At 43.3% G+C, this 25,901-nt stretch overlaps 1 protein-coding gene across 1 annotated transcript in view; it reads left to right on the top strand.

Moving 5' to 3' along the window:
* Positions 1-17,355, top strand: part of LOC123747896 (neurogenic locus notch homolog protein-like) — a 29,329-nt gene extending 11,974 nt beyond the window's left edge. Inside the window, exons 2-5 of the mRNA XM_069322208.1 lie at positions 12,061-12,131; positions 15,075-15,358; positions 16,260-16,741; positions 17,129-17,355. Coding sequence (XP_069178309.1) covers positions 12,061-12,131; positions 15,075-15,358; positions 16,260-16,741; positions 17,129-17,355 — 1,064 coding nt within the window. The remainder of the gene's footprint in view (positions 1-12,060; positions 12,132-15,074; positions 15,359-16,259; positions 16,742-17,128) is intronic.
* The last annotated feature ends 8,546 nt before the right edge of the window (positions 17,356-25,901 follow it).

Raw genomic sequence — 25,901 nt, 5'->3', positions numbered from 1 at the left:
TATCTAACGCCGACAATTCTCATGCAGGAGGAGTCCCAGACTAGGCTGACTTGGAAAAAGAGAGTCTCTGTGGTATTGTTTCATTCAACCTAACTGATATATTGGTCTTATTTGACCTGTGTTTCATCTTCATACAGTGCCATCATTCAATACATGCTGATTGTTACGGCCTCACTTAGCCATTATCTCGGGTTATTTTTGTTACCTATCGTTCGTTATGGCTCGTGACCCTACAGCAGCCAAGCTTTAATTACGTCTAGGGATACGAGAAAACTGCTGTTCTCAAGAGCGAGTCACCAGTATAACCCCTTGATAAGTAATGAGCACATAAATAAAAATCTTCCTTTAGGACTGAAGAATAGATGCAAAATATTATATAGATATATATTCAAGACAGTATAATATAAAAACACAGATGATCAAGTTAACTTATACAACAAACAAGGTATTGTCATTCTCCTAATATAGTAAAATAAATTATGGCACAACAAGAAATAAACAGACTTATCTCCCACATGTTACTCCTTCGAGTCCTGTTCAGCTACTGACTCTCGCTCTGGCGCTACCCACATTCTCACCTCCCGTCTGCCTCATCCCAGGATGAGGGATGGAAACTAAGGACTTTTTAATATTTAAAACTAATTGAACAACCACTTGTTCTCAAAACACACAAGAATGCAAATTACAGATAATAGTTACTTACAAAATATATAAGTACAATGCCACCTGTTTAATTACAGAAAATAAACAATTACCTAACTAAATAAAAGTGACATCTGGAACTCTCAAACTGAACAGGTCCAGCTTTCCCGTATCTAACAGGTACTAGACGTGTGTAAAAGCAACCGCGCTCCTGTCCACTGACGCTGCCAAACCACACGATAATTTACCAAAACACAATGTGTGTACATATACAGGCAATGATAAAATAAAACAAAATGCTATTTCAAATTTATATACGTATTCTGCTAGGAGTACGTAACAATTTTCATCAAACTTTCTATTGGGCCTTAGTGCTTCTGCTTACCAGATCCAACCCCCCAGAGTCAGTGGGGGGTTGTCAGTTATTAAGAACTGAGCAGTAATAGACAACCCAACGGGGAATGGGAGGTAAACACTAACCAAAACCATCACCACGTGTAACTTCTTACCTATATTCACCTATTACATATATAGAACACATAACACCGTATGTGTCAGTTTCCCATAGGACACTGCAAAAGAACTTCTGCGGTCTTCTATCCCGGCGAGTATCGTACAACACTTAAGGTTCCTTCCCTGAGCCTTTCATCAACGGTACTCACGCCGGCAAGTCTACTTTTCTCAGCAATTCACGGGCCAGTCCCCAACAGTATCAAAACACTACCTCGAAACTCCAGCAAGACGCTGGTTGGAGTTTCTTCTAAAGGCTTCACCTCTAACAAGCCTTAACTTTGAGGACAGATAAACGCTAATTCCATCTAGAACACAACTATGTTACTAGATGGATACGTCGTTCAACCACCAATAGCACGCTGGCTACCACAGACAATTCACTGTCTCCACTGAATAGGCTCTACATGTTCCCACTGAAACAAGTATTGCGTTCAGGACTGCCCTTGCTGGTCACTCTGGGTGAACTGCCTTGTGTCGACCAAGCTACCCCCTCATCACTGCTGAGGCGCTAAAATGTGCAAAAAGTAATGCTTTAGTTCCTTTGCAGAAACATAATAAGAATACATTAACGAAATACTTCTTTCCAAAAATTATGGACAATGGCCTTAGGTGAATAGTAAAGACCAGGAAATGAATACCTAGGTAACTAACTATATGCTATGTTCTTATAAACATTGGTTATCTTTACCTTCTTCGCCTTGATATAATTATTAGCCTCCTATATGTTAATGAATAAGGAATCTATACTAGCGAGGCTAGGCTGTTCATGTCAATCCAATATGAGGAGTATAAAATTGATCTTATCAGTTTCCCATACTAGGATGACATCAGATACGCAATGAAATCAAGTGGAATTCCGGTTGTATAATTTTACGAACGTGTACATCTTTCCTCAATCTTTGACGGCTTTGGTTACATTTATTAAACAGTTTACAAGCATGAAACTTCCTAATCAATTGTTGTTGTTGTTATAAACAGCCTCCTGGTGCTTCGGAGTTCATTAACTGTTTAATAATTGTAAACAATGCCGCCAAAGATTGAGAAAAGATGTATTCACCTAGTTGTGCTTGCGGGGGTTGAGCTCTGCTCTTTCGGCCCGCCTCTCAACTGTCAATCAACAGTTTCTACTACTACTATTTTTTCCCCCACGACACACACACACACACGCACACCAGGTAGCAGCCCGTGACAGCTGACTAACTCTCAGGTACCTATTTACTGCTAGGTAACAGGGGCATAGGGTGAAAGAAACACTGCCCATCGTTTCTCGCCGGCGCCCGGGATCGAACCCGGGACCACAGGATCACGTTTCCAGCGTGCTGTCCTCTCGGTCACCGAGTCCGGAGTCCGTAAGTCCGTAAGTGCTTGCGTAACTGCTTCGTTAACCTGGCCCCCTGGTACCTATATTATGGGCTCGATGTGGTGACCGTGAAGACTCCAGGGGTCCGGGGATCAGGTTTCCACAACTTGGCCACGAGTCTTCCTAGAAAATTTGGTAACTAATAATGAAGAGAAAATGCTGCCAGAATAACTTAGCGGTACTTGGGAAGAACACGAGGACAGGAGGAGAAGAAGCTAGAATATGAGAGATAGATTAAAGGAACGGTTCCTAACTGCGTAGAACAACGGGGATCGAACGCCGACCATGCAAGACTGAAATCCGTCGCTATCCCACCAAATACAGCCATATCGCTAAAATATATACTAGCCAAATGAGCCATAATATTATACTATAAAAATATAAGCAATAATAAAATTTTAAACCAATTACTCTTAGTTGTTTTAGGGTTGATGCCGGTGTCCGGCCGGTCCCTCATTACTGAGGGATGAAGCTCAACACTACTGACAGCTGTCAACAGTGTTGACAGCTGCTGCTCAACTACATGCCAAATAAATGCTATTAATAGTTTGATAATGATTAAATGATAAGAAAAATGCAGCTATGGCTGGTTATTGGTAAATCACGTTTGCTAACCCTGGCTGTATATTCTTTATCTCCACTTAAGTAAATTGATTAAATTTACTTAACTGGAGATACTTGGTTAATTAAATTGTACTTAAATTAATGAGGATATAAATATATAATGAGGAAATTATGTTAATCATCACGATACTGATTAAATTGACAAAATCAGTAGAAACCATAAGGAGGAGTCGAACCTATATGCTCTGGGTACTCCCAAAGAGCATGACATACACCACTATACCACGACACGGTCAAAAGCAATGCAACCTCGAATTCAACTGAATCCTCTAGGGCTCATGAGGCCTATATTGAAGACAAGTTAGAGTTTCCATACATGGCCGCCATGTACTCTGGGTGTGGCGTAGGAGTTCACCACCAGACACCATGTACTCTGGGTGTGGTGTAGGAGTTCACCACCAGCCGCCATGTACTCTGGAGGTGGTGTAGAAGTTCACCACCAGCCGCCATGTACTCTGGAGGTGGTGTAGGAGTTCACCACCAGCCACCATGTACTCTGGAGGTGGTGTAGGAGTTCACCACCAGCCACCATGTACTCTGGAGGTGGTGTAGGAGTTCACCACCAGCCGCCATGTACTCTGGGTGTGGTGTAGAAGTTCACCACCAGCCGCCATGTACTCTGGGTGTGGTGTAGGAGTTCACCACCAGCCGCCATGTACTCTGGAGGTGGTGTAGAAGTTCACCACCAGCCACCATGTACTCTGGAGGTGGTGTAGGAGTTCACCACCACCATTCCACTTCAAATATACAAAGAAACCCCGTTATTGTGATGTAACATTGATAAAATCAGTAGGCGCTATGAGGAGAATTCGAACCTATGCTCTGGATACTCCGAAATACACATTTAGGATTATAAAGACAAAAAATGTGGATTACTGAAATCCTAAGGTAAATAATTGGGTGTTACCACACAGGCTAACGAGCTGTCATTGCAATCATTACGTCGGCTGTTCGACCCCCTGACCATTCCAGGCACCAATGGAGTAGTAGCTTAGCTAGACGGTCGATGGTCGACGGTCGTACACTTACGTAACTGGCGGTTCATCAGTCACTGAGACACATCCACTCCTCGCTGATTACATGGCCACCTTCCCCTGACATTCCTTGACTCGGCTTCCAGCGACGCGTGGTGCTCTTCCCTCGCCCGCTTCGGCACACCTCAGCCGCACCTCACAACACTCGCACGAGGCTATGTACAGGCTGCTTGGATGTGCACTTTCACACACACACACACACACACACACACACACACACACACCCACCCACCCTCCCACCCCACCCTTCCTCTCTCTCTCGCCCTCTCTGCTCTCTCTCTCTGTGCTCTCTCTCTCGCCCTCTCTGCTCTCTCTCTCTGTGCTCTCTCTCTCGCCCTCTCTGCTCTCTCTCTCTGTGCTCTCTCTCTCGCCCTCTCTGCTCTCTCTCTCTGTGCTCTCTCTCTGTGCTCTCTCTCTCTCTGTGCTCTCTCTCTCTCTCTCTCTCTCTCTCTCTCTCTCTCTCTCTCTCTCTCTCTCTCTCTCTCTCTCTCTCTCTCTCTCTCTCTCTCTCTCTCTCTCTCTCTCCCTCCCTCTCTCGCCTTTCCTCTCTCGCCCTTCCTCTCTCGCCCTTCCTCTCTCGCCCTCGCCCTCTCCCTCTCTCACCCTCGCCCTCTCCCTCTCTCGCCCTCTCTTGCCCTCTCTCCCTCTCTCGCCCTCGCCCCCTCTCTCCTCTCGCCCTCTCCCTATCTTTATTGCTCTCTCTCTTGCCCTCTCTCTCTCTCTTGCTCCCTCTCTCTTGCTTTCTCTCTCTATCTGGCTATCTCTCTCTTGTTCTTTGTCTCTTGCTATCTCTTTCTCTCTTGCTCTGTCTCTGTCTGTCTGTCTCTCTCTCTCTCTCTCTCTCTCTCTCTCTCTCTCTCTCTCTCTCTCTCTCTCTCTCTCTCTCTCTCTCTCTCTCTCTCTCTCTCTCTCTCTATCTATCTATCTATCTCTCCCTCTCTCTCTCTCCCTTCACCCTCTGCCTAACCCTATCAAAACATATCAGGTGAAAGGGACAAGACAAGATGGCAGGACACACCAGGGACACAGGGAATAGTCAAAGTAACCAAACGAAGGAAATGTTAGCCCAAGTTTTGTAGTAATTCAGGAGGGAGATACATGAAATGAGGATTACAATTAACAACCTGCAAAGCGAGCTGACATCAGCAAGGGAGGCGATCAAATCCCTCACAGAGAAAAATAATGAGGCTGAGCATCAAATTACCATCCAAAGGGAAGGTGGATATGTTGCATTGGAAGGAAATGCCGCTGTACGTGAAACATTTGCGGAAATACTGAGAAAGAGCTCAGAAGCAATGGACACAGTGAAGGAGGTAGCCATGCAAGCAGCTACCCCACAGGAAGCAGCAAGGTGTACCAGTCAGCTGCTAGAAAGAAAAAGATCAGTGGTAGTTGTAGGCATCAAAGAACAGGAAGGATCCAATAGGCAGGAATGGAATAGCAAGGACAGAGAGGCAGTACATGGGATACTGAAGGGGTTAAAGATGGAAGGGGCTGAACAAAATATTGAGAAGGTTTTCAGGTTGGGCTGGTACAACAAGGACAAAAACTTTGCTTTCTTGCTTTCATACATTCCCTATTAAACCACGGATTCTTCTTTTGTTGCTCGTTTTTTTCCTGTCGGGGTGGGATAAACCTGTTTACTGCCTCCTGACACTTTTGGGTGGCATAGTCCATCATGTCTTGTACGGACTTAGTTCCATTAGCGTTCCTTTAGTTCTCCTTACCCCATTCCCTACCTGTCCCCCTTCCCTTGAATCCCCACCCCCACCCCAAAATCCTCTGAGACCCTGCAAACCACCTCACAGATCCTCACACCCAGAAAGGTTGGTTTTCTGGTTGGCCACCATCAATATAATAGAGAGAGCAACCTCTGTGGCTAGCAGGAACGGATCCAGACTACTAATCATAGGAGACTTCAACCACGGGAAGATAGACTGGGAGAACAGAGACCCACATGGAGGACCAAACACATTGAGAGCTAAGCTGCTGGACGTGGCAACCAAAAACTTTCTAAGTCAACACGTCAAGGGACCGACAAGAATGAGAGGAGAGGATGAACCAGCTTTGCTTGATCTGATATTTACCCTTAATGAGTAGGATATAAGGGAAGTTAAGTTGGAAGCCCCCTTGGGAATGAGTGATCATAGTGTATTGCGCTTTGAGTACCTGATTGAGCTAGGAATTATCTTCCCCCAAAAATAACTGGGAAATAAAATGGGACACAGAACTCAGAACTAAGTCCGTACAAGACATGATGGACTATGTCACCCAAAAGAGTCAGGAGGCTGTAAGCAGGTTTGTCCTGGCCCGACAGAAAAAAACAAAGAAGCAAAAGAAGAATCCATGGTTTACTAGGGAATGTATGAAAGCAAAGGAGCTGAACAAAAAAGCATGGAGAAACTTCCGTAATAACAGACCACCTGCCTGCAGTCTCTTTGAGAAAGACAGAGAGAGTCTTTCTCTCTCTTTTTTCCAGAGAGAGAAAATGACTTGGGGGTTGACATCCCGCCAGACCTGTCCCCTGCAGCCTATATCAAGAGGATAACATCAGCGGCATATGTCAAGCTGGCCAACATAAGATCGGCATTCCGAAACTTGTGTAAGGAATCATTCAGAACTTTGTATACCACATACGTCAGGTCAATCCTGGAGTATGCAGCCCCAGCATGGAGTCCATATCTAGTCAAGGATACGACTAAATTGGAAAAGGTTCAAAGGTTTGCCACAGGACTAGTACCCGAGCTGAGAGGTATGAGCTACGAGGAGAGACTACGGGAATTAAATCTCCCTTCGCTGGAAGACAGAAGAGTTAGGGGGGACATGATCACCACATTCAATATTCTTAAGGGAATTGATAGGGTAGATAAAGACAGGCTATTTAACACAAGGGGCACACGCACTAGGGGACACAGGTGGAAACTGAGTGACCAAATGTGCCAAAGAGATATTAGAAAGAACTTTTTTAGTGTCAGAGTGGTTGACAAATGGAATGCATTAGGAAGTGATGTGGTGGAAGCTGACTCCATACACAGTTTCAAGTGTAGATATGATAGAACCCAATAGGCTCAGGAACCTGTACACCTGTTGATTGTCTGGGAGTTAGTCAGCTGTCACGGGCTGCTTCCGGTGTGTGTGTGTGTGTGTGTGTGTGTGTGTGTGTGTGTGTGGTGTGGAAAAAAAATAGTAGTAGAAACAGTTGATTGACAGTTGAGAGGCGGGCCGAAAGAGCAGAGCTCAACCCCCTCAAGGACAACTAGGTGATTACACACACACACACATACACACACACACACACACACACACACACACACACACACACACACACACACACACACACACACACACACACACACACACACACACACACACACAGCCTCGTAGGGCCTCGTAGCCTGGTGGATAGCGCGCAGGACTCGTAATTCTGTGGCGCGGGTTCGATTCCCGCACGAGGCAGAAACAAATGGGCAAAGTTTCTTTCACCCTAAGTGCCCCTGTTACCTAGCAGTAAATAGGTACCTGGGAGTTAGTCAGCTGTCACGGGCTGCTTCCTGGTGTGTGTGTGTGTGTGTGTGTGTGTGTGTGTGTGTGTGTGTGGTGTGGAGAAAAAAAAAAGTAGTTAGTAAACAGTTGATTAACAGTTGAGAGGCGGGCCGAAAGAGCAAAGCTCAACCCCCGCAAAAACACAACTAGTAAACACACACACACACACACACACACACACACACACACACACACACACACACACACACACACACACACACACACACACACACACACACACACACACACAAACACAGCATGGAGCCCGTATCTTGTCAAGCACAAGACGAAGCTGGAAAAAGTCCAAAGGTATGCCACTAGACTAGTCCCAGAACTAAGAGGCATGAGTTACGAGGAAAGGCTGCGGGAAATACACCTTACGACACTGGAAGACAGAAGAGTAAGGGGAGACATGATCACAACCTACAAAATCCTCAGAGGAATCGACCGGGTAAACAAGGATAAACTATTCAACACTGGTGGGACGCGAACAAGGGGACACAGGTGGAAACTGAGTACCCACATGAGCCACAGAGACGTTAGAAGGAACTTTTTCAGTGTCAGAGTAGTTAACGGATGGAATGCATTAGGCAGTGATGTGGTGGAGACTGACTCCATACACAGTTTCAAATGTAGATATGATAGAGCCCAGTAGGCTCAGGAATCTGTACACCAGTTGATTGACAGTTGAGAGGCGGGACCAAAGAGCCAAAGCTCAACCCCCGCAAGCACAAATAGGTGAGTACAAATAGGTGAGTACACACTCACATGCGCGCGCGCCATTCCGTGGGGCCGGACGGCTGAGTGGACAACGCTCGGGATACGTAATCCAATGGGTTTACGGGTTTAATCCTGCCATCATCGAGGATAGATCCCCAGTGATGGCAGAAACAAATGGGCAGAGCTTCATTCACCCTGATACATCTGTTCACCTAGCAGTAAATAGGTACCTGGTAATTAGACAGATACTACCTGTGTACTCACCTAGTTGTACTCACCTAGTTATGCTTGCGGGGGTTGTACAGGTTCCTGAGCCTATTGGGCTCTATCATATCTACACTTGAAACTGTGTATGGAATCAGCCTCCATCACATTACTTCCTAATGCATTCCATTTGTCAACCACTCAGACACTAAAAAAGTTCTTTCTAATATCTCTGTGGCTCATTTGGGCACTCAGTTTCCACCTGTGTCCCCTAGTGCGTGTGACCCTTGTGTTAAATAACCTGTCTTTATCAACCCTGTCGATTCCCTTGAGAATCTTGAATGTGGTATGTGTGTGTGTTGAATATGTGTGTGTGTGTGTGTGTGTGTGTGTGTGTGTGTGTGTGTGTGTGGAAAAAATATACGTTGATTGACAGTTGAGAGACGGGCCGAAAGAGCCAGAGCTCAACCCCCGCAAGCAGAACTAGGTGAATACACACACACACACACCCTGAGGCAAGACGAGGTTGTGGTAATGGCACAATTACAACCAACTGAGGAATCATGCAGTATGATGATATACTCCAACATGTGAGTACAGTCTAAGTCCATTCTCATATATTTAAAACAACACACAGGTCAAAATAACACCGTTTATCTTTATACACGACGAGCGCAATAATGTTTCAAAGTGTCGGTTAGGCACATTGGCGCCTTTGTTTCCACAATGACGTCCCAGATGATGATTTAGCAGTCAGTTACCCCTGCTGTCACTTAGTTCACTTTGTGGTCCGTATCTGATTGACTATCACTTCTAAAGCTTCTCAATTTAGTCCTTGTAGCGAGTTACACAACCTGTGTGATTCTGCAGGAGACTCACCGAGTAACCACAATACGAACGTTGATAACGTTTCTGTAGTCTGATGGATACTTTCCATGTCTGATTTTGGCCGAAATTGACAAAAATTTATTCTGACCGCACGGGGACGACTCCTCGATGCAGACCTCAAACTTAATGAGTGTTGACCTGACCATCTTGCCCCCAGGCGGTCCCATGGGCAGTGAGTCTCACCAACTACCCTCAACACATACTCGGATGGCTGTCCTTCTGCTCATTGTGGTCTCCATAATAACAGGCGTTCGACGGCCATTGCAATACCTTAGACGGTCCGTGTTATACCCTGTTCGACGACAGTAAACACGACGGTCCCATTTGCATATTAAAGCATTTACGGACCATCCACATGGAGGTGCACCATGTGATGAATGCTCCTGACGTGCACAATACTTGCAATTAAGGCAATTTCAATTTCCATATTCTCACACTCTAGGCAGAATCATCAGGCAGGACAATGCCCTCACACCCTCTGGGTCCTTCTCACCATATAATCATCTTACATTCTCAAAACACACTTATCCTACCTAATTCCATCATACAAAATGTGTCAGCACGAACAAATGAAATGAAATCAAAGGTTATCAAACAGAATCAATGCTCATACCGGCGAAGTCCCAGACTAGGGACTGGAATTATGACAAAAGTCACATAAATGTCAGAACATGTATCTTTATACATCTTTATACATAGCCACAAATGTCAGCACATGCATCACTATAAAGAATACTGTAACCATCGATGACAGCATATGTATGTTACTGCAGACAATATATTCACAATCAGTGTTATCATATGTGTTACTAGATAATAAAGCCATCATCATTGTCAACATATGTATCACTGTAGATAATAAAGTCACCATCATTGTCAACATATGTATCACTGTAGATAATAAAGTCACCATAATTGTCAACATATGTATCACTGTAGATAATAAAGTCACCATCATTGTCAACATATGTATATGTTCACAATAGTCACCATAAATGTCACCGTATGTATTACAGTAAAAGGCTTAGAAAAATCCTAGTAGCATATCTGGAGAGAAATGATTTGTTGACAAACCACCAACATGGGTTTAGGGATGGCAAATCTTCCCTCACGGGGATACAGAATTCTTCGATAAGGTGACAAAGATTAAGCAAGAAGAAGACGGGTGTGTGCAGACTGCATTTTCTTGGACTGTCAGAAAGCCTTTGACACAGTATCCCTTAAGAGGCTGGTGTATAAATTGGAGAAATAGGCAGGAGTTACTGGTGGATAAGGTGTTTCAATTGGATAAGGGAGTACCTCAGCAGTAGGAAGCAGAGTTGCTGTGAGAGGTGAGACATTCGAATGTGATGTCACCAGCGGAGTTCCACACGGTTCTGTACTCGGAGATATCTTGTTTTTGATATACGTAAATGATCATCCAGAGGGTATTGACTGATTCCTCTCAATGTTTGCTGACGATGCCAAAATTATGAGATGGATTAAGACAAAGGAGGACAGCATGAAGCTACAAGATGACCTGGACAAACTGATGAAATGGTCCAATAAATGACTATTAGGGTTTGACCTAACCAAATGTAAAGTACTGAAGACAAGTGTAGGGAGCAGGAGGCCAGATTCAAGATACCATTTGAGAAATGAATTTCTTCAAGAATCAGAGAGAAAGACCTGAGGGTTGATATCACACCTGACCTGTCCCCCTGAAGCCCACATCAATAGTGTGTCATCAACGGCATAAGCAAGGTGGGCCAATATAAGAATTACCTTTAGAAACTTTAGAAAAGAATCAACCAGAATCTTGTATACCACATATGTCAGATCAATCCTGGAGGATGCAGCTTCATCATTGAGTTCGTATCTAGTCAAGCACATGACTAAATTTCAGAAAGTTGAATAGTAGGCTACCAGACTAGTACCCAAGCTGAGGGGTATGAGTTACAAGGAGAGACTGCGGGAACTAAACCTCACGTCGATGAAAGATAAAACAGTTAGAGGGAGACATGATCACGACATAAAAGATTATGAAAGGAACTGACCGAGGAGACAAAGACAGTTTATTTAACACAAGGGAGGTTTATTTAACACGCATTAGGAGGCACAGGTGGAAACTGAGTACCCAAATGAGCCAAGAAGATATAAGAAAGAACTTTTTTTTAGTGTCAGAGTAGTTAACAGGTGGAATACATTAGGCAATGATGTGGTGGAGGCTGACTCCATACACAGTTTCAAATGTAGATATGATAGAGCCCAGTATGATCAGGAATCTGTTCACCAGTTGATTGACAGCTGAGAGGCGGGGCCAAAGAGCCGAAGCTCAATTCCCTGCAAGCACAATTAGGCGAGCACTCCAGCATCAAGCAGACACGTGTATCATCAGTACCCTGATGATACACGTGGATCATCAGTACCCTGATGATACACGTGGATCACGCAATGACTTAAATGCAGATTTATGAGAACATATAAGGACGAACATTAATAGTGCAAAATATAACATCTAAAACTTCAATCGATCAAAATATTTCCTTTCAGTATTACACAAGACACACTCGTCATCAATCAACGTAACTAAGTACAACGATCATATAACACGGAGAAACCGGGTATGATAAAATTGTTAAACAATATATTGATTAAATTTGTACTTTATTCATATTATGAAAGGCTTATGTTTGTAAAGACAAGCATAACGTTAACATAACAAAATACCAATCATGGCACGGCGTTATGTTATCTTGCATATTCCGGGGTCGGCGTTCGATAGTCGAGTACTTTGGCATGGTGTTGACCAGATCACACACTAGAAGGTGAAGGGACGGCGACGTTTCGGTCCGATTTGAGAATGGTCCAGGACGGATCGAAACGTCGTAGTCCCTTCACCTTCTAGTGTGTGGTCTGGTCAACATACTTTAGCCACGTTATTGTGACTCATCGCCTGCATTTGGCACGGTTCTGGCACTGTGTACTCACATCACACCTTCTTTTCCCCATACACCTCTGATAGTTTCATTGTGTTGAACTGGGGATACTTTAACAAGGCTGCTGCTGCTGCTGCTGCCTGGACTGCTGCTGCCCGGACTGCTACTGCTGCTGCTTCTGTTGCTGCCTGGACTGCTGCTGCTGCCTGGACTGCTGCTGCTGCCTGGACTGCTGCTGCTGCCTGGACTGCTGCTGCTGCCTGGATTGCTGCTGCTGCCTGGACTGCTGCTGCTGCCTGGACTGCTGCTGCTGCCTGGACTGCTGCTGCTGCCTGGACTGCTGCTGCTGCCTGGATTGCTGCTGCTGCCTGGACTGCTGCTGCTGCCTGGACTGCTGCTGCTGCCTGGACTGCTGCTGCTGCCTGGACTGCTGCTGCTGCCTGGATTGCTGCTGCTGCCTGGACTGCTGCTGCTGCCTGGACTGCTGCTGCTGCCTGGAATGCTGCTGCTGCCTGGACTGCTGCTGCTGCCTGGACTGCTGCTGCTGCCTGGATTGCTACTGCTGCTGCCTGGACTTCTGAATAGTGACCTCACCAGCGTTCCTGGAGTGTGATCATTTTAGATGTTGACCCATTGTTACTTGAACGGCCGGCACATTCTCGTCCACAATATCAATCAAGTGGGAGTGTAAGACTGTGTTGTAGTGACAAGTGGGAGGTGGAGTGAGGAATTAGGGGCACTGAGGCGGTATGTTGCATGCAGTATGAATACTTTCTCGTATTCGTATTGCATGTAACATTCATTCTCTCTTCTATTTAGCTTTCTTCGAAAGGAAGGGCATCGTGAATACAAACGTTGAAAGGGAAAATAAACCGCGAGATACACACCAAGACGCAACAGCCCATCACAACCCTTCCACTTTCTATGAAAGACACGCAGTCACTGAGGTGGTGAGCCAGGCTATTGTCATGGTCGACTATGAAAAGTTGCCACTGTGTATTTTTCCGATCAGTTTGCATAAAATCCGATTGTTAGAAAGCAATTAGGTGAGACCATGGAGGCACACTGCACCCATTGACACCAGTATGGGTTGCACCGAGCTGCACCCGGATTGATTAATCAACATAATCGTATAAAATCGATGTTTTAACATATTGGAATGAACTTTTCACGACTCTGATGCCATATGCCAAGAGATTTGTTTAACATGTTTCATTTTTTTTTTTAGATTTTTGACGTATATTTTACATTTCACGGCCTCTTACCTAATTCAGTATTTTCCCAGTTATCCTAGCCTGGTTCACCATTTTGTACAACAGTTTTTCTCGGGGAACTAGTATCAAATTCCTTTTAACAGTCAAGAAAAAGTCATTTTACAGCCTTTTTTTTTTTTTTTAGTAACCTTGTCATAAAACTCAATCAAGTTTGTCAGGGGAAAACTTTCTAATTCGACATCCATTCTATTTTTTTTTTTTTACAAAAGCTGATCCTCTCAAGATACTATTGTGACTATGTTTACCTTTTTTCCTGACATCTGGGAGACTTCCCGTCTCAAATCCTTTTATTCCCATTTTAGTCAACGGTTGACAGAGTACTTCAGCAGCCATGATGAGGGTAGGTCTGACCACATTGATTTTGTCACATATGGGTCCTGCCGGATTTTTTTTTAACTTTTTCCACTGTGAATATAATACCATGCAATATTTATTCTGGCCATTCATCATGCATCCTTGGTCTTCACGCTGGTTCTACTGTAAATATTTCTTGAAATCTTTCATCGAGTTCCTCACATGCCTCCTTATGCCTCTGTGAGACCATCCATTAATTTCTCAATCTGAGTTAATGATTTCTCACTGTCATTATTCTCCTTATCTGTCAATGGAACAGCTTTCCTTGTTCCTCAGCTTTTGTAGCAATGTCATTTTCAAACAACGTCTCGGCTTTCCTCCTAATCCTGTGTCTGTGTTGTGTTGGTATTAGTGTTGTATTGAGTCAGTGTTGTGTTTCTGTTAGTATTGTGTTTATGTCAGTGTTGAGTCAGCGTTATGTTTGTGTCGGTGTTGTGTTTGTGTCAGTGCTGTGTTTGTGTCAGTGCTGTGTTTGTGTCAGTGCTGTGTTTGTGTCAGTGCTGTGTTTGTGTCAATGTTATGTTTGTGTGAGAGTTGTTATTATGTCAGTGTTGTGTTTGTGTCAGTGCTGTGTTTGTGTCAATGTTATGTTTGTGTGAGAGTTGTTATTGTGTCAGTGCTGTGTTTGTGTCAGTGCTGTGTTTGTGTCAGTGCTGTGTTTGTGTCAGTGCTGTGTTTGTGTCAATGTTATGTTTGTGTGAGAGTTGTTATTGTGTCAGTGCTGTATTTGTGTCAGTGTTGTGTTTGTGTCAATGTTATGTTTGTGTGAGAGTTGTTATTGAGTCAGTGTTGTGTGTCTGTTAGTATTGTGTTTATGTCAGACTTGAGTCAGCGTTGTTTGTGTCGGTATTGTGTTTGTGTCAATGTTATGTTTGTGTGAGAGTTGTGATTGTGTCAGTGTTGTGTTTGTGTCAGTGTTGTGTTTGTGTCAGTGTTGTGTTTGTGTCAGAGTTGTTATTGTGTCAGGGTTGTGTATGTGTCAGAGCTGTGTTTGTGTCAGAGCTGTGTTTGTATCAAAGCTGTGTTTGTGTCAGCGCTGTGTTTGTGTCAGGGCTGTGTTTGTGTCAGAGCTGTGTTTGTGTCAGAGCTGTGTTTGTGTCAGGGCTGTGTTTGTGTAAGGGCTGTGTTTGTGTCAGAGCTGTGTTTGTGTCAGTGCTGTGTTTGTGTCAGGGCTGTGTTTGTGTCAGAGCTGTGTTTGTGTCAGAGCTGTGTTTGTGTCAGGGCTGTGTTTGTGTCAGGGCTGTGTTTGTGTCAGAGCTGTGTTTGTGTCAGTGTTGTGTTTCTGTTAGTATTGTGTTTATGTCAGTGTTGAGTCAGCGTTATGTTTGTGTCGGTGTTGTGTTTGTGTCAGTGTTGTGTTTGTGTCAGTGCTGTGTTTGTGTCAGTGCTGTGTTTGTGTCAGTGCTGTGTTTGTGTCAATGTTATGTTTGTGTGAGAGTTGTTATTGTGTCAGAGTTGTGTTTGTGTCAGTGTTGTGTTTGTGTCACTGCTGTGTTTGTGTCAATGTTATGTTTGTGTGAGAGTTGTTTTTGTGTCAGTGTTGTGTTTGTGTCAGTGCTGTGTTTGTGTCAATGTTATGTTTGTGTGAGAGTTGTTATTGAGTCAGTGTTGTGTTTCTGTTAGTATTGTGTTTATGTCAGTCTTGAATCAGCGTTGTTTGTGTCGGTATTGTGTTTGTGTCAATGTTATGTTTGTGTGAGAGTTGTTATTGTGTCAGTGCTGTGTTTGTGTCAGTGCTGTGTTTGTGTCAGTGCTGTGTTTGTGTCAGTGCTGTGTTTGTGTCAATGTTATGTTTGTGTGAGAGTTGTTATTGTGTCAGTGCTGTGTTTGTGTCAGTGCTGTGTTTGTGTCAGTGCTGTATTTGTGTCAGTGCTGTGTTTGTGTCAATGTTATGTTTGTGTGAGAGTTGTTATTGAGTCAGTGTTTTGTGTCTGTTAGTATTGTGTTTATGTCAGTCTTGAGTCAGCGTTGTTTGTGTCGGTATTGTGTTTGTGTCAATGTTATGTTTGTGTGAGAGTTGTGATTGTGTCAGTGTTGTGTTTGTGTCAGTGTTGTGTTTGTGTCAGTGTTGTGTTTGTGTCAGTGTTGTGTTTGTGTCAGTGTTGTGTTTGTGTCAGAGTTGTTATTGTGTCAGTGTTGTGTTTGTGTCAGTGCTGTGTTTGTATCAAAGCTGTGTTTGTGTCAGAGCTATGTTTGTGTCAGGGCTGTGTTTGTGTCAGAGCTGTGTTTGTGTCAGAGCTGTGTTTGTGTCAGGGCTGTGTTTGTGTCAGGGCTGTGTTTGTGTCAGAGCTGTGTTTGTGTCAGAGCTGTGTTTGTGTCAGGGCTGTGTTTGTGTCAGAGCTGTGTTTGTGTCAGGGCTGAGTTTGTGTCAGAGCTGTGTTTGTGTCAGTGCTGTGTTTGTGTCAGAGCTGTGTTTGTGTCAGGGCTGTGTTTGTGTCAGAGCTGTGTTTGTGTCAGAGCTGTGTTTGTGTCAGGGCTGTGTTTGTGTCAGTGCTGTGTTTGTGTCAATGCTGTGTTTGTGTCAGTGCTGTGTTTGTGTCAGTGCTGTGTTTGTGTCAGAGCTGTGTATGTGTCAGCGCTGTGTTTGTGTCAGAGCTGTGTTTGTGTCAGAGCTAAGTTTGTGTCTGTGCTGTGATTGTGTCAGTGCTGTGTTTGTGTCAGAGCTGAGTTGGTGTCAGAGCTAAGTTTGTGTCAGTGCTGTGTTTGTGTCAGGGCTGAGTTTGTGTCAGAGCTAAGTTTGTGTCAGTGCTGTGTTTGTGTCAGAGCTGTGTTTGTGTGTCAGAGTTGTGTTTGTGTCAGTGCTGTGTTTGTGTCAGGGTTAAGTTTGTGTTAGTGTTGTGTTTGTGTCAGTGCTGTGTTTGTGTCAGTGTTGTGTTTGTGTCAGTGCTGTGTTTGTGTCAGTGTTGTGTTTGTGTCAGAGCTGTGTTTGTTTCAGTGTTGTGTTTGTGTCAGTGCTGTGATTGTGTCAGTGCTGTGTTTGTGTCAGTGCTGAGTTTGTGTCAGAGTTAGGTTTGTGTTAGTGCTGTGTTTGTGTCAGTGCTGTGTTTGTGTCAGTGCTGTGTTTGTGTCAGAGCTGTGTTTGTGTCAGAGCTGTGTTTGTGTCAGGGCTGTGTTTGTGTCAGTGCTGTGTTTGTGTCAGAGCTGTGTTTGTGTCAGTGTTGTGTTTGTGTCAGTGCTGTGTTTGTGTCAATGCTGTGTTTGTGTCAATGCTGTGTTTATGTCAGTGCTGTGTTTGTGTCAGTGCTGTGTTTGTGTCAGAGCTGTGTTTGTGTCAGAGCTAAGTTTGTGTCAGTGCTGTGATTGTGTCAGTGCTGTGTTTGTGTCAGAGCTGAGTTGGTGTCAGAGCTAAGTTTGTGTCAGTGCTGTGTTTGTGTCAGGGCTGAGTTTGTGTCAGCGCTAAGTTTGTGTCAGTGCTGTGTTTGTGTCAGAGCTGTGTTTGTGTGTCAGAGCTGTGTTTGTGTCAGTGCTGTGTTTGTGTCAGGGTTAAGTTTGTGTTAGTGTTGTGTTTGTGTCAGTGCTGTTGTGGGAACCGACCTGTGAGATTTATATTTATTTAATTTATATGAATTTATATTTACGTTAATTTATATACTTCGATAGCAATTTGTATAATGATAAGTGGACTGTATTTCTGCAATAATCTCATAATCTCACAAATCGATCCTCTACACATTAGGGGGGTTTATTAATATATATGCAGCCAATCAAACTACAGAAATAGACTACATACTATTAAACATTGAAGAGGTTCCTTATCTTATAGTACAGCAGGTTAGTCCACCAGGTATAACTAGGGTGTAGACACCAAATTATCCTCTTTGAGGTAGCTTCCATATCACCCAGTAACTGGTGCACAAATCCTTCCTCGTCTTGACCTTTAGTTTGAGGCTTCCACGCGATCTAACCGGGTCACCCTATATCCTGACATTAATGGCCATAAATGAATGATAAACGGGTTTCGGATAGACACTTAACTTGAATTTGTAGACAGCGTGTTGACAAATGGTACCTTTGGTTTCCATAACACTACGTCCAAGTAAAATTAACAGGAGCCGTATTTGCTCCCGTGTGAGCCTCTGGTCTCGTATAACAATAATGGCTGCCCTCCTCCTCACTCTCGCCTGGCCTACTTTGTCCAGATTTCAGAAAGTGATAGAAGGGTCACATTTACTCTACTTTAATATTGATAATTAAGTTAATTTATATAAGATGTTTTTATGATGGTAAAGTCCAAAGACTTATGTATTTAAGAATAATTCCCAGCAGAATAGCTGGTGAATTATAATAGTATGTGGTGATGATATCCCGTTTTCTATAGACGGTAATTCCACTACAAGTTACGTTTTCTATGGGTAACTTGTTGGTAATACAGCAGCACTTATTATCTGTCTGTATGATATATTAAATGGTGTCGGATTTTCCGACATAATTCCCCAGGGGGCTGCTCACGGGTCGAAGTCCTATTTAGAACAGACGAACACCGATACTCCTCCTTCGAATTATTAGATTAATTTGATGTTAGTAGTTAATAATCACACATTTGTGTGTCTGTTCGTACAGGACGGATGTCCCGTACTAGAGTTGCAGGGGTTAGAAGTCTAATGCGATTTCATTTCCCTGTCAACTCTTGAAAGGCTAATATTCAAGCCTTATTACATATTATTTAACCCAGAAGACTGGATGTGATCAAGTACTACAGTCAAGTATGATTCAGGGACTGCAGTGAGATCAGTGACATTAGATATAACTTGAAGTTTCTTCAGGTAACTGGTCACTGATATATAAACACTGAGGCCCATGGAATACATCTTGATTAAATAATAAATGTATCAAATCAGTCATCAGATTTATTGGGGTTTAATTTAGTTAATTGATTCAGAAGATTGAATAGCTCATCATTAAAGTAAAGTATGGTTCTGAGACTGCAGTGGGTTCAGTGACATTGGTCGCAGTGACTTGTAGCTGTTTTAGGCTACTGTTCACTGATTTGCCACTGAGGCCTCATGAACTCATCTTCAGCTTTAAATGATGATACTAACATCAACCTCTGTTACTATAGTCAGCTGTAATCTCCTTAGTATAATGCTACTGGAGAAATATAATCAGCTGACAAATTTAGATTTCTACTGGTATTGTTTATCTGCAGGCATAGGTCTCCTCAGGCTTGATACTGGGCCTGAGAGTAATTTACCTCCTGCAGAGTTTAACATGGTTATGCCCTGATATTTAGTAGGGCTACCGATGAATCGATGGCAATAGTCTGTCCCTACAAGGAGACCGAAGTCGGTGAGGTGATCAGACTTAATATTATCTGCCAATTTTATTCCTCTATTTCTCAGGAATTTGGCTGTTGCTCTCAGACCTTGAACTTGTAGGTCTACTGGTATTTTGTCCACCACAATGGCTTGTACTCGACAGACGTACCTGCCTAAGCGTACTGATGGTTGTACCACCTGGTAGACTTGAGGTCCTGCATCTGTTACAAACCCTGAGATGTTGAATGACGTCTGGGCTACAGGCCTTAATTGTAATTCATCTACCAGCTTTTTAGTGATATATGTTCTCTGGGATCCTTGGTCAAACAACCCACGGGTATGGACCTTGGCCCTCTTATTCAGGATGGTAATTTGGGCAGTAGGCAAAGTCGTATTACCTTTAGACTTTGCCGAATGGACACTCTTTGTTTGTTGCACCTTGCAGTACTGTACTGTGGTGGGAATGCTATCTTCCACCTTGGGTCTTGAATACGTTAATTTCGTATATTTGCACAGTGCTGCATGGTGCCTACCTCTTCTACACCTGTTGCAGGTGTTGAATTGGGTATCACAATAGTCTATGTTGTGTGACTTGAGACACCTTGCACATCTCCCTAATTCCTGGAGTCGCTCCATACGAGTGTCTCTGGTTGGATAATTAGCACAACAGTATGTTGAATGTTTCTTTTTGCAGAACATACAAGTCCCCCAGCCTACTGCACGTTTGGAAGTTACCGGTTTGGGTGAACTAGTAACAGTAGGCTTGGAGGTTGCTGCTGCATTGTCAGATTTTCTGCAACTTGATGTTTGAGTAATTGGTTGATGTTTATTTGGGGTGGTTGTTTTACCCTTTAATTGACTATTATTTTCTATTTCTGAAGGCTTGCAAGAGGCTTTAACTTCCTCATTTGCTCGTCGTTTGTTTATGATGGAATGTAAACCTTCAGTGATGTCCTGTACTGTCAGGATGGTGTTATGTTGATGTGCATATAATTCATCTAGTATATCGCTGGACAATTTTCGTTGAAGGACTACTTTGGTCATCCATTCACTAGTAGTTATATCAACCTTAAGACTGAATATTCTTAGTAGTGACTCAAACTCCATGCTGAAGGATTGTAATGAGTCAGCAGTCTGATCAGGTTGAGGTAAATCCAGCAATTGTAGTACTAGATGTATGACAGTTTTCTCATTGCCAGCATTATTCCTAGGAGGCTGGACTGGGAAATTAGTGCTGTCGCTATTTTCATTTACATTTTCTACTACTGGTTCAGCTTCACCTCTAGTTTGGAGGCATGTTAACTTAGTAGCTTCAGGTATTGGGTTTTCAGAAACCACAGAGACTGTGGATAAATTGTCTGAGAACTGCTTAATTTCTGGTGGTATAATATTGGGTGAAGCTGTAGTGAGTGAAGCTTTCCTGGGTGAAGCTTTATCCTTGTTGATTAAAGGATCTAATCTGGCTTTACATTTATTCTCAAAAAGATCCAGATCATCCATAACATTATCTACTTTATTTGATGTACTTGCTATTTGTTCTGATTCAATTATCCTGTGTAAATGTTCCAACCTGCCTTGAGTTTCTTCTTCATATTGTGCTAGGTCAGACAGGAATGGTTCCACATCTTCAACTACTATGTCGTCGTCGTCGTGGACCTGATTTTGGTAAGATTTCCTATTTGCTTTCAATATATGCAATTGGGTTTGAATCTGCAACAGTGGTATTTTCAACCGATGATAATTAATTACAGGCTCATATAACAACTGTTCATATTGGTTGAGATCTCTTGTTAGTTGGCGTTTGCTTGATATTAAAGCACGCTTTGCTTTCTGTGGATTAGTCATGGTGACTTGTTAATTGAGCACCACTGGCTCATAAATTGTGAGCAAGTACTAATGGTAGCCTAGGGTAAAATTCTGCACTCACTAGGCAATAATCCTACCTCTATTAGAGGTTAGCACTTAAAATTAATACACATTATATATATACAATCATACACACTAATGATTTGAGTGATAAACCAGTGTCACTGGTAGTACCTTTAGGTTAGCTCTTCTATATCACCCTAGGATGGTAGAGACACTAATTAATCACTCAAAGGTGTAATGATCATAAGTAAATTATTATATATACAACTCAATTCGAGTTGATAAAAATTACACCCAAAATAGGGTCTGGACCATTCATTAATGGTGTTAGGTTATTCAATATAGTACAACTGACTATGGTAATAATGGGACAAGGATGAACGATAATAGTTCAACTAGTCAGTGTTAATATCCTACCCTGTTGTGGGTTGGCAATTAGTAAATATTATACTGTGATCACTAGTGCAATATATATTAAATAATTCTCTATTTTGGAGAAATAATATACACAATTATTGATAATAGCCTCTTAATTAGCCTCTATGAAACTTCTAATATTATCTAGAAGTATTAAATATTATTAGTGACCTCGCGAAATAAAGTCCACAAAATTCGTAGATAATCTCTCGCGAAATGTAACACCACGAAATCCGTGAACAATCTCGCGACACAGTCACTAATTTGGCTGGATTCTATATTAGCGCTGTCATTTCACGAAATAACACGCCACCAAATTTCTGTGGGTGTGCATGAAACCGCTGACTAAGGCTGAACTGGGCTGAGGGAGGCTCCTGAGCTCCCTCGAGGCTAGGCTGCCGTCTTGACTGCTGGCCTTTGTTTAAATCACACTGCACTAGTATATTCAATGAATCCACTGGTTTGGTTAACTGGTTCATCCGGTACTAAGATGACCAAATGTGGGTTCATAGGATCAAATAATCCGTCATCCGGTTCGAAGATGACCAATTAATGTGGGAACCGACCTGTGAGATTTATATTTATTTAATTTATATGAATTTATATTTACGTTAATTTATATACTTCGATAGCAATTTGTATAATGATAAGTGGACTGTATTTCTGCAATAATCTCATAATCTCACAAATCGATCCTCTACACATTAGGGGGGTTTATTAATATATATGCAGCCAATCAAACTACAGAAATAGACTACATACTATTAAACATTGAAGAGGTTCCTTATCTTATAGTACAGCAGGTTAGTCCACCAGGTATAACTAGGGTGTAGACACCAAATTATCCTCTTTGAGGTAGCTTCCATATCACCCAGTAACTGGTGCACAAATCCTTCCTCGTCTTGACCTTTAGTTTGAGGCTTCCACGCGATCTAACCGGGTCACCCTATATCCTGACATTAATGGCCATAAATGAATGATAAACGGGTTTCGGATAGACACTTAACTTGAATTTGTAGACAGCGTGTTGACAAATGGTACCTTTGGTTTCCATAACACTACGTCCAAGTAAAATTAACAGGAGCCGTATTTGCTCCCGTGTGAGCCTCTGGTCTCGTATAACAATAATGGCTGCCCTCCTCCTCACTCTCGCCTGGCCTACTTTGTCCAGATTTCAGAAAGTGATAGAAGGGTCACATTTACTCTACTTTAATATTGATAATTAAGTTAATTTATATAAGATGTTTTTATGATGGTAAAGTCCAAAGACTTATGTATTTAAGAATAATTCCCAGCAGAATAGCTGGTGAATTATAATAGTATGTGGTGATGATATCCCGTTTTCTATAGACGGTAATTCCACTACAAGTTACGTTTTCTATGGGTAACTTGTTGGTAATACAGCAGCACTTATTATCTGTCTGTATGATATATTAAATGGTGTCGGATTTTCCGACAGCTGTGTTTGTGTCAGTGTTGTGTTTGTGTCAGTGCTGTGATTGTGTCAGTGTTTTGTTTGTGTTAAACCTGTGTTTGTGTCAGTGCTGTGATTGTGTCAGTGAGGTGTTTGTGTCAGAGCTGTGTTTGTGTCAGTGCTGTGTTTGTTTTAGTGTTGTGTTTGTGTCAGTGCTGTGATTGTGTCAGTGCTGTGTTTGTGTCAGTGCTGAGTTTGTGTCAGAGTTAAGTTTGTGTTAGTGCTGTGTTTGTGTCAGTGCAGTGTTTGTGTCAGTGCTGTGTTTGTGTTAGACCTGTGTTTGTGTTAGACCTGTGTTTGTGTCAGTGTTGTGTTTGTATCAGAGTTGTGTTTGTGTCAGAGCTCTGTTTGTGTCAATAATGTTATGATGTCAGCCAGTCATGTGTGTGTCCCTGCCCATGTGTGGGTTCCTACCCATGTGTGTGTTGCTGCCCATGTGTGTGTGTTGCTGCCCATGTGTGTGTAACGTCCATGTGAGTGTGTAGTAACATCCATGTGTGTGTGTGTAACGTCCATAAGTGTGTAGTAACGTCCATGTGTGTGTGTGAAACGTCCATGTGTGTGTAGTAACGGCCATGTGTGTGTGTGTAGTAACGGCCATGTGTGTGTAGTAACGTTCATGTGTGTGTAGTAACGTCAATGTGTGTGTGTTGCTGCCGATGTGCGTGTGTGTAACGTCCATGTGTGTGTGTGTAACGTCCATGTGTCTGTGTAGTAACGTCCATGTGTTTGTAGTAACGTCCATGTGTGTGTGTAGTAACGTTCATGTGTGTGTAGTAACATCCATGTGTGTGTGTAGTAACGGCCATGTGTATGTGTAGTAACGTCCATGTGTGTGTGTAGTAACGTATATGTGTGTGTAGAAACGTTCATGTGTGTGTGTAGTAACGTTCATGTGTGTGTAGTAACATCCATGTGTGTGTGTAGTAACGGCCATGTGTGTGTGTAGTAACGGCCATGTGTGTGTGTAGTAACGTTCATGTGTGTGTAGTAACATCCATGTGTGTGTGTAGTAACGGCCATGTGTGTGTGTAGTAACGGCCATTTGTGTGTAGTAACGGCCATGTGTGTGTGTAGTAACGTCCATGTGTGTGTGTAGTAACGTCCATGTGTGTGTGTGTAGTAACGTATATGTGTGTGTAGTAACGTCTATGTGTGTGTAGTAACGTCCATGTGTGTAGTAACGGCCATGTGTGTGTAGTAACGGCTATGTGTGTAGTAACGTCCATGTGTGTAGTAACGGCCATGTGTGTAGTAACGGCCATGTGTGTGTGTGTAGTAACGTCCATGTGTGTGTAGTAACGGCCATGTGTGTGTAGTAACGGTCATGTGTGTGTAGTAACGGCCATGTGTGTGTGTAGTAACGGCCATGTGTTTGTAGTAACGGCCATGTGTGTGTAGTAACGGCCATGTGTGTGTAGTAACGGTCATGTGTGTGTAGTAACGGCCATGTGTATGTAGTAACGGCCATGTGTGTGTAGTAACGGCCATGTGTATGTAGTAACGGCCATGTGTGTGTAGTAACGGCCATGTGTGTGTAGTAACGGCCATGTGTGTAGTAACGGCCATGTGTGTGTGTAGTAACGGCCATGTGTGTGTGTAGTAACGGCCATGTGTGTAGTAACGGCCATGTGTGTATAGTAACGGCCATGTGTGTAGTAACGTCCATGTGTGTGTGTAGTAACGGCCATGTGTGTGTGTAGTAACGGCCATGTGTGTGTAGTAACTTCCATGTGTGTGTAGTAACGTCCATGTGTGTAGTAACGGCCATGTGTGTAGTAACGGCCATGTGTGTGTAGTAACGGCCATGTGTGTAGTAACGGCCATGTGTGTGTAGTAACGGCCATGTGTGTGTAGTAACGTCCATGTGTGTGTAGTAACGGCCATGTGTGTAGTAACGGCCATGTGTGTGTGTAGTAACGGCCATGTGTGTAGTAACGGCCATGTGTGTAGTAACGGCCATGTGTGTGTAGTAACGGCCATGTATGTAGTAACGGCCATGTGTGTGTAGTAACGGCCATGTGTGTAGTAACGGCCATGTGTGTAGTAACGGCCATGTGTGTGTAGTAACGGCCATGTGTGTGTAGTAACGGCCATGTGTGTGTAGTAACGGCCATGTGTGTGTAGTAACGGCCATGTGTGTGTAGTAACGGCCATGTGTGTGTAGTAACGGCCATGTGTGTGTAGTAACGGCCATGTGTGTGTAGTAACGGCCATGTGTGTAGTAACGGCCATGTGTGTAGTAACGGCCATGTGTGTGTAGTAACGGCCATGTGTGTAGTAACGGCCATGTGTGTGTAGTAACGGCCATGTGTGTAGTAACGGCCATGTGTGTAGTAACGGCCATGTGTGTAGTAACGGCCATGTGTGTTTAGTAACGGTCATGTGTGTGGTAACGGCCATGTGTGTAGTAACGGCCATGTGTGTAGTAACGGCCATGTGTGTGTAGTAACGGCCATGTGTGTGTAGTAACGGCCATGTGTGTGTAGTAACGGCCATGTGTGTGTAGTAACGGCCATGTGTGTGTAGTAACGGCCATGTGTGTAGTAACGGCCATGTGTGTAGTAACGGCCATGTGTGTGTAGTAACGGCCATGTGTGTAGTAACGGCCATGTGTGTGTGTAGTAACGGCCATGTGTGTGTGTAGTAACGGCCATGTGTGTAGTAACGGCCATGTGTGTATAGTAACGGCCATGTGTGTAGTAACGTCCATGTGTGTGTGTAGTAACGGCCATGTGTGTGTGTAGTAACGGCCATGTGTGTGTAGTAACTTCCATGTGTGTGTAGTAACGTCCATGTGTGTAGTAACGGC

Source organism: Procambarus clarkii, chromosome 10 (genome assembly GCF_040958095.1).
Source record: "Procambarus clarkii isolate CNS0578487 chromosome 10, FALCON_Pclarkii_2.0, whole genome shotgun sequence".
In the NCBI taxonomy this organism is placed as follows: domain Eukaryota; kingdom Metazoa; phylum Arthropoda; class Malacostraca; order Decapoda; family Cambaridae; genus Procambarus; species Procambarus clarkii.
Note: the sequence above shows the minus strand (reverse complement) of the source record. Positions and strands in the feature narration are given on the sequence as shown.